Raw genomic sequence first — 15,155 nt, forward strand, 5'->3', positions numbered from 1 at the left:
CTTTGATTTTAAAGGTCACTTGAGACACTCTGGTAGTAAACTGTTGCTGTTGGTCATACATTGTCTGTACAAAATTTTATTTTTACCTTGAAAACTTGTAAATTTTCACTTGGCCTTATTACATTAATGATATGTTCTAGCTTGTATAGTTAGAAAATCTATAGTTACAAACCCCCCCCCCCCCCCCCCCAAATTTATGAATTAATGTTTGCAAATGTCAAACAATAAAAACGGGGCTACTTGTCGAAGAAGTCTCGGATAAGTTTCAGGGGCTTTAATGGTCTCCTTTTTGCAATTTTCTAGGCACCTTGGGTGCTAATTATAGGGCTAATTCATGATGTATGAACACTGACTGTTACAAATCATACATGCATATACATGTTCATCTGGAAAGTGATTGTCTCGTGTATCCAGGTTTTGCACAACTCATATATTAGTCGTCCAAAGTCAGTACAAAATTTTGCTTCACATCCAAGCATAATTTTCTTTTAATTCTTACAACTCTGCATAAACATTGACCCAGTCACCAGCAGCAATTTGGCTTTCGTTTATGTAAATCACTCCTTGATGACCCTGTGTTCTGAGGAATGACATTTGGGTTTGGTACATTTGGTGAAATTCCGAGGATTTGAGACCAAATGGCAGGTTTTTATTCCTCCAGATGAATCTCAGATAATTTCGGTTAAAACGGTGTATTGGTATAATGAAGTAAGTGTCTTTCAGATCCACACTGATTGAAATTTCTCCTTTTACTAAATTTAGGGCTGTCTGCAAAGTTTCCATTTTGAAATGAATTCTCTCTGAAATCTGTTTAGTGGTTTTAAATTGATTATTTGGTGCATTCCATCACATTTTTGAAAAGTATAAAAATTGTTGATATATATATATATATTTATAAACTCCTTTTGGTGAGACTGAACAGGTGTAATTGCTTGTTTTTCCAGTAAAGAATTGATTTTGTCTTGGATTACTTTAAATTTGCTGTTTCCATATTTTTGGGAATTAAAGTTATCCTGGTGTAATGATATGGTTTCAATGTAAACTCTAGTTGATAAGGCCTTAAAAAATTAATCTCTTGGTTCTCAGGCCAACATTTTCAAAAACAGATGCGGTCAGGCGGTGATATTTTTTTCTTTTTATTTAGTTAAAAAATGATGCGGTATTTTTATTTTTTATTTTAACAATGTGCAATTCTTATTCAAATCCAGAAAAAGTGATGGTTTAAAGCAAATAAATAGTTACATTGTAAAGAATGTATCGGATTTAATAGCTCAAACTAAACGAAACAAATAAGTCATCATGTTCTTCAAGAACATGATGACTTATTTGTTTCATTTAGTCATCATGTTCTTCAAGAAACATCTCAACTACAAGGCTTGAAAAAGCCATATGTGTTTAAGCATAATGGGATGTTTAGTGTTGTTCAAAATCTCCTCCGATATGCATTTGAGGTTAAACGAAGTTCTTCTTCATATACCAAAACTAAAATCATTGCTGTTGAGATCAAAACTAAACACACCATCTCGTAATAAGATTCCATGCCCATTTGCAATTGTTATTATTAAATCTTAATCATCGCAATGTTTGCAATTATGTTCTTTATTTAGTCAAGCATTTTACTGACTTGATCGAGTACTAGTATCTTAAATGTGGTCCTAAATCTGGAATTTTTTTTCTGGAATAAGGAAGCGCACTATTGAAATTTGTTTTTATTCATTTAATGATAAAATTGGCAATGTTAAATGAGATGCGCGCGTGCCTGAGACCCAAGGAATTAAATTTTGATGGCTTAGCTCTGAATGATGCTGAGAATGTTTGTGTCTGATGTCAATGAATTCCAAAAAAATTTATGGTTTTGAGGTGTTCCTGCAATTATTGGGGTTTGTTAATTGTTCTTTTTATTCTGAATTTTGTTGGCTGAATTTTGATGACTTGAATTCCATTTGTATCCCTGGTAGTTTTTTGAATATGAATTGCTGTTGAAAGTCTGTTTCCTAGAGGTCTGAAAGGAATTATTTTTTCAAAAAGAATTTGTATGAAAATGTCTTTCTCTGGTATAAGGTTTAAGCATTTTAGTTGTAGCTCTAGGTGTTTCTGAAATGTCTTTGCAAACTTAAGTTAAGTTCAGACGCAAAATAACTCACCTGCTATCTTTCAGTTTTTTTGTGCAGAGGTCCTTGTAGTCTACAGTAATTAATGTTTCAGATTATCACTAGAAGGAGGAATGTTACAGTAGAAACAGTGCATCCTCTGATACTGTGTGCAAGTCCAATACCAGACATGTTGATTCTCTGAAGTATCTTCATTTTCATCTTGCTTGGAATGCTTTTTTGAAGACTCTTTCTCTGAAGATTTTCATTTCATGCTGGACTTGACTAACGAAGACATCTGTCTTATTGAATTGACAATGTCATTCAATCCTAGTGCCTGATGAATTGACGAAACTGTTTTGTTGTTGAACAACATGGGTGCAGCCATATTAGTTGAAGTGGAAGTCGATGTAAAAGTTGAATCTGTGAATCCGGATTTTGGATATGCTTTACCACGAACGGGAAAGGATGCCAAAACTTACAGGGCATGTGGAATGAGCCAGTGCTAATCCAATACAAAACACAGGGGTTGCAAATACATTTTTACCTGAAACGGAGTGTAAAATTCTGTAAAACATTCAGACCCAGCCACCAAGAGCCACCAACAGCAATGTGGCGTACCTATGTCAGAGAACAGATGCATGCTAGAGAAAAATGAATTACCTCCATAAACCTTTCACTGATGGTTTTAAATTGATGTAAATAAACAAAATGGTTACAGGCCTCAATATTAAGTTTCAGGCTTTTAGAATTTATTAAGTAACATTTTTTTCTTGTGCACTTTCTTTAATTTGTGGGGTTATTAGTGTTCATAGGCAAGCAAACCTTAGTACATGTACTGGTTCTTATGAACACAATTGCATGAGAAACCTGGTTGCTGTATTTTGCCAAATGTAATTCACTTTTCTTTATAGAGTTATATTTCTATGTGAGAAGTGTTTGGGTTATATTGTCCTCCTCAATAGATGTTTGACTCATTTCTTTTGAACAAGGGCTATCATATTGAAGTATTACTCAGAGTTAGTCTCTTGTAGTTTTAACCTTGATTTGATTTGAACATATTTTATTATGCAAAATAATATTTACATAATAGGATTGGGCAGCAGGCAAAGCCTATTTAAGCCTTCTCCACTTTTAACCTTAATTGTTGTTGGAGTGTATAATTGCAGAAAATCCTCATAATCTGCATTTTCATTATAGATTATTTTTGAAATGGCCAATAAACAATAATATGATCTCATAAATTCATAATTGAGCTATATATTCTATCATGAAAAATGAAAAGTTGCATACAAATTTCTAAGCTTTTTTAATTAAATCAATTTTTAACTTGTAAATTTGCATTGTTGCTTAGGTTAATTGTTGGCCTCTTCTTTAGAATAAGATTTTGTGAGTTTTTTGGATTTATTTCATTCCCAATTATTCTCAATTATCACTTGAATTCTTTTACAGATATGAAGATGCTTTGTTGTATTTAGTCCATTGCCATGTGTTAAATGGTAACCTAGTTGACAAGAATAATGAACAGTGGGGTTTGGAGAAAAAATTGGTCAATTTTTACAGAAGACAATGCTTGTTGGTAAGAATGGTGTTTATAATAAAAAGATATTTATGAGTGCATCAGAATATTTTTGATTTTTACGTTTATAAAATTATTCAACCTTTCAAAATTTTGGCTCTTTATACTCCATTATTTGGTATCAAACCTCCTTCAGGCATCAAAGAAAAAAAATATACAAAATGGCCTTTTTTTTATCAATGTAATGTTACCCCATTGATCATATCAGTTTGTAGGCATTTTAGCTGTTTGAGCGATAAATTCGATCACTCATCCCAGAAGGAGGGGGGGGGGGGGGTATACTGTTTTACCCTTATCTGTCTGTGTGCCTTCTGTCTGTCTGTCTGTAATGTATCCGCATCGCATCCTTATGAGCAACTGTTCCTCCAGGTGCTTGAATATTCAACACACACAGGCATGCCATATCATATAGTGCAATCACTTTTTATTCCAATCGAACTTCAACTTCCTGTTAAAATGACTACTTTGTTTTCTTTTTAACCTAAACTTTAAAGCAAATTTCTGTCAATGATTTCTCAGCAACTCTTAATGACAGATATATGAAATTTTAACACAATCTTTGTTTGGGCATGCTATTTGATGGGATCTATGTTTGTACCAATCAGAAATCAACTTCCTGTTGAATGTTGACTTAATTTACTTATTTTATATATTCACATCAGAGCTGGCGTATTACGAGTGAGCAATAGCTCACAGATAGATCACAGATATGTTGTTTTTACTTCTCTCAGTATAAAAGAAGGCTACAGAGAAAGATTATTTAGTTTTGTAATTTTAGTTTATTTTATGTAATAGTTAGATCAAAGTAAAATTTACACGATTAAAAGGGGGGTGGAGGAGGGAGCAAAGTGACCAGGCTCCTTCTTAATCGTGTCAATTTTACTTAATATGATCTAATTTACTTTGAACATAACTGACTTTTTCATTGGCAGATCAAAAGTTTTTTGCCAATCAAATATCACCTTCTTTTGTTTTCAGCTCTCTAGGCTGTCAATCTAAATGTGACGTCGCTGTGAACATAAAAAAAAATCTTAACGATTAGATATATCACTTATAGGTATATATGGCGTATTTGGAGTAAAATTTTTGACATGAGTTAATTGAGTAAAAATATTCATTGTGCTTCTTATAATTAGACGTTTCACAAACTCTAGGCCCATAAAACTGTTAAACATGTTCTAGCTGTCTTCAGTTATTTGTCTCTAAACTTTGCTACACATCTGATGAATATTAATGTGATCCGCTATTTATAACGTCACTGCGCATGAGTGCAGAAAAACCCAGCATTGAAAACATGATGGAAGAACAGCTTGTTTACAAATTAGAATCATGTTTCTCGTGTCTTAAATTAGATAATTCTTATATCAGATGATACTCGAAGCATCATAACTCTGATATTCATTGATGTAGAAAGATATAAATTGTTACTTTCATGTGTAATAAAGATAAAACACCATTTTAGCATCATCGACACAGTAAATGGAATAAATACCCCTCTCCCTGAGGGATGCATGTACTGAGAGTGTTTATTTATTCTTTAATCAAAAACTCCCCAAAACTGAAATCCACTGGTGGTTTATAACTTATGAAGTAAAAAAACCAAACACATGGAGCATGAATCTGACTAGCAAAACAACTACAACTTCATGATGGAAACTTAAGTTTAATTCGACTTTAATTCCTATTCCATCAAATCTACATGATCTCCGATAACAATCTTCCCTTTGTTCCTATCCTTGTTAGTCTTTTTCCCTTCTTTCCTTGCCAAATCTGTCAAACTTAATGGTCTACACCTCTTTCTCTTTGTCGCCATTGTTGTTGATAGACCGAGATGTATGTCACGTGACCAATTTAAGGCAGGGTTATTCAAATTTTTTGTATTTTTTACCGGCATGTAAAAAAATAAAATATATTTTTATATTTCTTGTATCTTTGTTATGTGATTGACTTATACAGCGTAATTTATGTGAAAGTCATATCTTTAGTAAAGAAATGAAGCAAATAATCAGATCTTATTATTGTTATTCACTAAAAATACGCCACATATACTTTTAAACGAAACGTCCTTCTTAAAGCAAATAATTGTTATTTACTAAAAATATGCCACATATACCTTTAATTGAATATTAAGCAATTGCTGATATGATGAAAAAGTGGGTTATGTTCTAATTCACATTATGTTGTGCACTTGCACATTCAATCAATGTGGAGGATTGACAATACAAATGTAAATTTTTAGCTCACCGAGACGAAGGCTTGGGGAGCTTATGCTATACCCTGGCGTCAGTATCTGGACAGAGGCAGCCTGATCTCCATTTATTTCATGGATGCTTAAAAAATTCCCATCTCACTCAAACTTGTTTGATAAATGTGTTTGTTGCGAAATGATATTTCATGATTCCTATGATATAGTATTGTATGATATGATACACTATTGTTTTATATGATACAATATCATCTTACATGATACGATATGATATTGGTGCAAATGGTGTCACTTTTAGGTCTTATTCTTAAAGACAGAAAAAAAATCTCTGCATGTAGAGCAGCACTGCTGACAGAATTAACATATGAACTTTGCTTATTTTGAATTGGCAGTGAATCCCATTTAATACAACACTAGTTACCCCTCACACAACCTGTTGCCGGGGGGGGGGGGGGGGGGGGGGGGATATAACATCTCTGCTGTGCGTATGTGTGCATTATGAGTTAGCTGCTTTACAGTTTTAGCTTACTGTGGTTAGTGAAGTGGCTCCTGAGCCTCTTGTTTTGATTGGTCTTCCCTTATTCCTTTCAAGCTGATGTTGAAAGGTTTTATTCTTTTAATATCAGCTATAAAATTATACATTTTTTAGATGAATTACATTCCTTTTTTTAATTATAGCATCTTAATGATATGGCTACTAGTCAGTTTCAATCTAAAGATGACATTCGAGATAGCTTAAAGTTGATGAATGACTTCGTGGTTCCCTGTCTTCCTTTACTTCTAACCTCAAGTTATCAAGATGATATCAGTGCAGGAGAAGAAATGAGAGAAAAGTGGTGCTCGTTTTTGGGACAAGAAATATGCGGTAAATTATTTATTTGTCTATGTTAACTGGTGCTGTACCAGTTATTGATTCGGTCGTCTGTTTCAAATAAAGAAAAGTAAGTTTGCTTAAAAACTGTCATGTTTATGTTTTAACCATGAGCTTAAATGGTCACTGTTTAACGCTGATTTATTATATTACATTATAAATTAAAAATAGAATATTACCTCTTTGTGATACATCATTGTATACTTTCTTTGATTTGATATATTAATATATAATATCATTACATATAACATGTATAAACAATACAACAATGGAATGCATAGCACAGTTGAATGCCCAATGGCACAATACATGTATAATGTATTGATTAGTCTACAATTTTGTGTATATACGGCATGATAACAAATAATTTTATGAGGATTTTTTTTTTGTATCATAACTCCTACTACCTTCAAAAGGGGCATAATTCAAAGTACATTTTGCAGAGTATCTAATCAACATGTACAGGGATTTTTCTTTATTATTATCGCAGAGCAGATAACTGGCACAGTTAATAGCAAAACTTGGCAAATTCGGGGCGTGCACAAAAACAAGATGTTTTCAGTTCTTAATAATGATATAATCTAACAGATGGATGAACAAACAGTTTAAGTTTTATATAAAAAAAAATATCAAGAAATAAGGAAATACAAAAAGCAAACATTAAATTTTAGGCAATAACTGGTACAGTGCCAGTAGAGCTTTGATTGAATTTTTTTTATCACTTTTGTTGTTTGTCATGCATTTCAAGCTCACTGAGACGACACTTGGGAAGCTTATCAGATGCCCTTTACATCAATGTCCTGTTAATGTTTTTGGAGCAGGTCCAATATCTTATTATCCCCTTGCAAAACTTGTTGTAGTTTCAGATGCTAGAAAAGGTTAAAGTCTTTGAAGCATCCTAACTTAACAAAACTTGCATTTTTATCCTAGTTTTATGATTGGCTGATATCAAGCAATCATTAGATTTTTCTACTTTGAACTAAGAAAAATTGGGAATTTTCAAAATGCTCTAATTATATGATATTGATATAATTTGAATGAAAATAACCATATCATACATGTATATCATTTTATATTAGATAACACAACATTACACTATTCTTCTATCATATTACATCAAAAGCTATGATTTTCATATGATTTGATAATGGCGGTCTCTTGTGGATGATGCTTTGTCTCAGTGAGTTTTTTTGAGTCTTTGATTACTTTTTTTTATAATTGAATGGAATTTGTTGCATTTATGAATAAAAATTTCATTTTTTGATGTTTTTTCCAGAGGATAAAATTGAAAAGCTTCAGGATTTAATGTCAAAGTTGTTCGATCCTCCAACAGAGAGTAAGAGTGCTCAGATTGCAGCTGTTACATCAAAAGACTTGAAAGACCTTTATAAAAACTATATGGATGTCATGAACATTGCCTATAACTCAGGATATATTGAGAGAGCTATCAACAGCAGTTAAAAAGTTAACATTAGAATATAGCTGTATTCTTCTTTCCTTATCTTTTGAATTTAATCAGCTAGTTAGAAAAAAAGTTGTACATGAACAAGGTATAGGAGTGATTACCATTTTGAATTTACACCCATGATTGGACAAAATATACAAGATTTAATGGCTCTTATAACATTTACAACATTTAGAGGGAAGTAATTGGATGTGATCGTCCTGATTAATTTTTTTTCAATTTTTTATTCTTTTGAATCACTGTGCTTGTTTCAACCAAACAAAGCACTAAGTTTGTAATTTTAACATCTAAAATTCTGTTGACGTTGATGCAAACTCATTATCACATCAGTACCATATTTATGTACATAGAATGTGAATTGTTAATAAAAGAGTTCTGTTTATACCATTGTTCAGTATGTACGAGTTGATTTGAAAGTCATTGAATATATCATTAAATAGGTATCGCGCATTTAATATACCGGGTAATATAATGTTAATGTATTTTATGTTTTAAAAACTTCTTCTCTACTCTCACATCTGTAAGAAAAACGGACTTCAAAATTTTGTTTACCAGGAAGTCCTATACTAAAATTGTAAATTTCATATTCTCTGGAGTATTGGTTTTGACTATAGAGCCAAAATGGATGTATATTGTAAATGCATATAATGTTAAAAAAGTTATCTTCTCTACTCTCTACACACCTGTAAGGAAAACTAAATTCATAATCTTTTAGACCAGAAAGCCTTCTACCAAAATTGTAAATTTTACGTCCCCTCCAGGTAGGGGTTCTGGCTTTAAGGCGGGCCTAAAAATTTGAAGACAAAAATTTTATGACCATCAAATTGTGTATTAATTTGCATTTAATGTCTTAAAAAATCGTCTTCTTTACTTCTGCTGATGCTGGATAAAACCGATTGCATATAAAGAAAGAAAATAAACTCGTCTATCGTAATTTTAAATTGCATGTCTCCAAGTGTTGGGATTTGAATCTAGAGTGGGGCCAAAAGACTCGTATAGGGTAGAGTTTCTTAATGCGGGATGTGGCAAAAAGGGTCATTTAGTGTTAATATATATAAGTTTAAAAAAATATCTGCTGACAGAATAAAAACTGAATATTATATTTTCACAAAAAACATTAAGCTTTCATCTTTAAGGGGGCATGGTCACGATTTTGGTCAAAAATTATTTTCCCGGTTTTATGTTTACAATGCTTTAGTAAGGCATTTTTAATTGGCAACCAAAATTTAAGTGTCTTCGTTAAGATATAAGCGAGTTACAGAGCTTACAATTCATTGCTATGTAAACAAAGCTTTTGTTTACATTTTGAACGTTGAAGTGAAAACTCCAGTTTTAGACTGAAAATGAATGTGGTAAACGTTAAGATCTGTTTCTTTATGCTTAAAATGAATAAGAAGATTGAAAGATCATCTTGAAAAAGAACTTTTACCGGTATATTGAACAGGGCGCAAGCCTTGTTTACATGTCAGAGAATTGTGAGCCCTGTATCTTGCTTATAACTTCACTAATGACTCTCCAATTTTATTGGTCATTGGAAATGCATTCCTAAAGCATTGTAAATAATAATCAAAGTACTGAAGTTCTGACGGGAGTTGATTTTATCGATTATAATTTATTCAAAATCAACGAAATGTGATTTTGCATGGCAAGTAGTATCAGTAATCAAAATATTTCTGAGAAATTGTATGGATCCATGCAAGATTGAACTCTTGTCTTGTTCAACCAGACGCTCGGCTGTCTCGTTTATCTCCGACAAGCAAGAGAGACTCTGTTTTTGTCGGATATTAACGGAGACAGCCAAGCGTCTGGTTGAACGAGACTACATTGAACTCTAGCGTAGGAATACATACGACTTTAAAAAATATCTAAACTGTATGTACAATTTAAAATCTTAAAATTTTCATGGTATTAATAAAAAAAAATTCTTGAAAAACAATGCTTCAAAATACATAGCATCGAATTTATCGATTATTTACAAGAACTAAGTGTTGTCGGCGGTATTGATTTGTGCTAAGGTCCAAACACTGTTTCACTACGCTTTGCCCGAGTAAGTGCATACGAGATTTGATTAAAATCAACTCCCAAAAACAGAAAAAAAAGAATTTGACCAAAATCGTGACCATGCCCCTTTAATAATATTTCATGTCATCTTGCCTTGTCACCTACATGTAAGGCAAGGGTTATGGCTGAGAAGGGGGGGGGGGGGTATATTGATCTTCTTATTCTGCGCAGTAATTTGAAAGAAATGATTAAATTAACATAAATAGAAAAGAGAAAGAAAGAAGCTTTATATCAAAGATATTGTGAAAGCATTTGGGAAGAATTAAAGCAGTTAATAGAGTTATTTTATCTTGCTTCTTCATAAGGTACATGTAGTTATCATTCTTTCCTTGTTCATATTATGTAATTTAAATCATTGAATATAATGTAATTAAGCAGTTGTATGATCAAAAGAATTATGCAAGTTTTTTATCATTTGTAAAAAAAAAACCAAGTTTCTGAACTTTCTAAATAAACAAATAGACCTGTTCATATAAAGTAATACCGGGTAATTGGCTAACCAAAATCATCGCAAGTTGTAACATATTGTCTTTTACGGTACGATGTAAGTAATAATTGGTGTTCGATTATCATTATTACACAGTTAAGAGAGTCATCAGTTTGGATTAAAACAAATATATATTTATACAGCTGGAATGTTTACTGGAGGAACTAAATCGTCGAAGCGGGGTGTGACCCGATTTTCGTTCAGTTGGGCGATTTCATTCATCTTGAAAAAGGATCATAACTCGCGTGTCTTACTAAATGTACATTACTACATTTAACAATTTCTAATCAAGTGTGTTTCTTAATTTGTTAGATTTCTTCCAAAACATCCGATCCAAAGTATAATATGCATGTATGTAGCTGTTACAAAACAAATGTTAAAATACTCATCTGACCCCCTCCCCATGGATCTCTGCCAATGGATGAGTTCAATCGTTGCGTCAACGGTAATAGCAGTATCGTTTCTGCGCACTGATTAGTTGACGAGTCCGTTGGGATCATGCGAATACCCCAGAGCACACCATGTGTTAATTTACATCACAGGCACGTAGCATGGGGGGTTGGGATGAGGGGGCTGCTTTCCCCATACCAATTTTTTTTAGCAGGCACTTTTCTTAACTTTATATGATAAATGGAAAAATCATGGATCCCCCCCCCCTCCACTTTTGTAGGAGCATGCAATAAACGAAACTGCAAATAAAGAATTCTAATTGAACTGAAGTTACAGCAAGGGTTTGGGGGGTTTTTTGCATGAATTTGAGAATTCACCCCTTTTTAATTGCTTGTCAAGATGATTTTGATGAAGCTGCCCACACACATTCAAAAACAAAACGATTGTATACCTTTTCATATTTAATATGGTTGGAAATTTTTAAAAATGCCTTTCAGTTAATTTTGCATCTTAATATAACAAATACAGTTTTAAAAAAAACGACTATTTACTCTCCAGCTTTCAAGCTTACATGCACCTATATGATATGTGTACATTCCTAAAAAAATTGAATTAATAAAATAAATGAATTTTCAGTGTTATATATATATATATATATATATATATATATATATATATATATATATATATATATATATATATATAAAAGCACTAAAAATAACCAACGACACGAACAATAAAGTAAAATATTGTCAAATTTTCGGGACAACCCGTCCCTTCTTCAGGACAACAAAATAAAAACTACATAAGAAAGAAGAAAAACATCTACAAAACTAGCACTAAACTACAAACTAAATAATTACAAACTAAATGCTAGTCCTTCTTTTATATATATATATATATATATATATATATATATATATATATATATATATATATATATATATATATATATATATATATATATATATATACATGTTCTAGATCAAAGAAAAGACTGACATTTCGTCTTAAATTTGCACGTTCCGTTTATAAATCTATGATCAGCAGCGAAAATTAAAATTCATCCTTAATAAGATAACCTAATTGATACATGCATGCTTCCATTAAATAATTTTGTTTAGTCAGGCAAGCTTTTTGGAAAGCTATTAATTGTATCAATCTTATGTTTGATCAAGAGCAGATTAGCGAAAATTCTCCTTTTTCGAAAGTTGTAAAAAGAAAAACATAGAATGAGCTTATTGTATCACAATCTATAATCTTAATTGATGTTGGATATTGACTAGACTTTTTAAAAAAATTTAACAAAAGTGGTGTTAGGAGTAGAAATAAACGCAAAAGAAGCGACCAAAAAGGGCCCTAAACCCGGTGCTAAGTGCAGTCATCCTTTGACACAATCGTGACCATGCCCTTCAAAGTTCTTGATGCTCCTATTTGTGAGATAACTATGTAAGCATTCTAAGATGTGTAGATTCCACATTCACCCCTGCTAATGTGTCATTAATATTTAGACCACGTAGTGGTTTTATTTGACCCTTTCAGTTACGAAGTAAAAATCGTGTCTCGCGTTTATAGTTTACATGTGTTTTTTCTAGAATCTTGGTACATGTACTTGTAGTCATATATAAAATCTAGATGTTTATTGATTTTAAACCTTATCTTCATTAATTGGTGGGTACAATGAGTTTTAGAAATAAATGTGACAGTAGAAAAATTAGCTTTTTTCTGCTGTTGTAACAATTAAAATGCTTAGTAGCATTAAGGATTAAATTTCGACTATTTTATGCAGAGTTTTCCTAGAAAATGGCTCGATATACTAAGTTTTTATTCAAAACAGACGCCCATTCATTTTTAAAATCATGGTATTCCACACCAAAAGCCTCTAACGTGGCTATGATTTTATCAAACAACCTATTGTTTATAATTTCAACCACGTGTAGAGTGGTTGAACACGAACGTTAACTCTTTTCTGAATATCGCCCTTTAGTTTAAATAAGTCTTAATAGATTTTCATGTTTTAACATTTAAGATATGATATAAAAACGACCAGTACTTTCGTATTTTGAGAATTTTATCCAAACACTCTGAAAAACTCCTTAAAACTCTGGAGTCTCGTGAACTTTCATTCGAGAACCTCTGGATTAATTACATACTTAATTAGCAACGATGAAGTAAAAATTCAGAACACATTCACAGGGATGAAATTGTTCAAACCACGATCACCATGCAGGCCAATACTGGGACCCCAAGAGGGGTTCAAAATTCAACAGAAACATATAAGGAAGATGTTTTAAGATCTTTAAAATACACACACACACACACATGCACACACATGCACACACATAGCGAACACTTAAGTTATTTGTTTAAACAATTTTATTATATACAAGTATTATATTGCCCAAAGCGGGCGAAGACTAGCATTGGACAACATTTGCTGATATAAAGGAAAGAAAAAAATGTTTTCAAGACAAAGACAATGCGGTTGTTTCGATCAAATGATGCTGGTTTTGATTAAATGATATTTTTAAAAGTCAAAATAAAGAAAACAAAACGGATGAAGAATCAATATTCCTATCCATTGTTATATTTAATAAGTGTTTATCGGGTACCATGCAACATTTTATGCGTTGATTATAAACTGGAACAGTAAAGTCTTGGTTGTTGTTGTGTGTCATTTAATTTTGATCAGTGGTTCAATGATACTTCATCGTTTAAAGTGGATGGGTCAAAGTTTTTAGCTCACCTGTTTCGTTTTCATTATTTATGCTTTGTAACCTGGAAACTATCGTCTGTATTTCGTGATTTTTACGTATCAAATCAATCAGAGACTTCGGTAAATCAAACAGATACGTTAACTGTTTACCTGCGCAAATTAAGCAAAATCTGATGTAGGGGTACTGAAATACAATTCATTCTATCGGTAATTCGGCATTATCTTTTGCGTAATGGTAGATTAATGCAATAGGTTTTGTTGAGATGCATGGCATTTTCTCTAGTTTATTCAGTTTAAATAGAGTTTGATATCGCTTACGGAAATATGTAGGTATATATATAGGGTGGGGCCACAATGGGGGATCGAAGTTTAACATATGATTATATACAGTAAATCTTTAAAAATCTTCTTCTCAGAAACTAATTCGCCGGCAAGGCTGGAACTTGTGTGGAAGCATCCTCAGGTAGTGTAGATTCAAGGTTGTGAAAATCATGACCCCTGGGGGTAGGTTGGGGCCACAATGGGGGATCGAAGTTTAACATATGATTATATACAGTAAATCTTTAAAAATCTTCTTCTCAGAAACTAATTAGCCAGGAAAGCTAAAACTTGTGAGGAAGCATACTCAGGTAGTGTAGATTCAAATTTGTGAAAATCATGACCCCTGGGGGTAGGTTTGGGCCACAATGGGAGGTCGATGTTTTACATAGGAATAAACAGAGTTATTCTTTAAAAATCTTCTTCTCAGAAACTAATCAGCCAGGAAAGCTGAAACTTGTGTGAAAGCATCCTCAGGTAGTGTAGATTCAAAGTTGTGAAAATAATGATCCCCAGGGGTAGGGTGGGGCCACAATGGGGGGGGGGTCAAAGTTTAACAAAGGAATATATAGGGTAAATCTTTAAAAATCTTCTCAGAAACTAATCAGCCAGATGATTCTTTATAATTGTTAAGACTTTGGCCCCAGGACAATTCTTTGGCCTCACGAGAAGGTTCAGAGTTTGATGTACGTTTATATCCCATATTTAAACTATTGTTAGGGATCTTTTTTAGATCTGCAATACTCAACATATGATATGACTATAAAATCATCCTGTTAGAAAAGGGACTAATGATTATAAACATAAGAATATCCAGTGGAAAATGGATTTTATTTATACAGGATTTACATGAATTATTGTACATTGTCCAGATAGTTTGTATTATGACTCCATTGAGCTGATTTTATCATACCGCTTGTTCCTCATGTGAGCGATGTGGCCCATGGGCCTCTTGTTAACGTTCTGACAACT

General features: G+C 32.6%; 1 protein-coding gene across 1 annotated transcript in view; it reads left to right on the forward strand.

The window, feature by feature from the left end:
• LOC128192146 (ubiquitin carboxyl-terminal hydrolase 25-like) overlaps nucleotides 1–8,593 on the forward strand; it is a 192,244-nt gene extending 183,651 nt beyond the window's left edge. The window contains exons 22-24 of the mRNA XM_052864629.1: nucleotides 3,543–3,669; nucleotides 6,554–6,740; nucleotides 8,023–8,593. Coding sequence (XP_052720589.1) covers nucleotides 3,543–3,669; nucleotides 6,554–6,740; nucleotides 8,023–8,207 — 499 coding nt within the window. The 3' untranslated portion in view covers nucleotides 8,208–8,593. The remainder of the gene's footprint in view (nucleotides 1–3,542; nucleotides 3,670–6,553; nucleotides 6,741–8,022) is intronic.
• Nucleotides 8,594–15,155: the final 6,562 nt, after the last annotated feature.

Source organism: Crassostrea angulata, chromosome 7 (genome assembly GCF_025612915.1).
Source record: "Crassostrea angulata isolate pt1a10 chromosome 7, ASM2561291v2, whole genome shotgun sequence".
Classification (NCBI taxonomy): domain Eukaryota; kingdom Metazoa; phylum Mollusca; class Bivalvia; order Ostreida; family Ostreidae; genus Magallana; species Magallana angulata.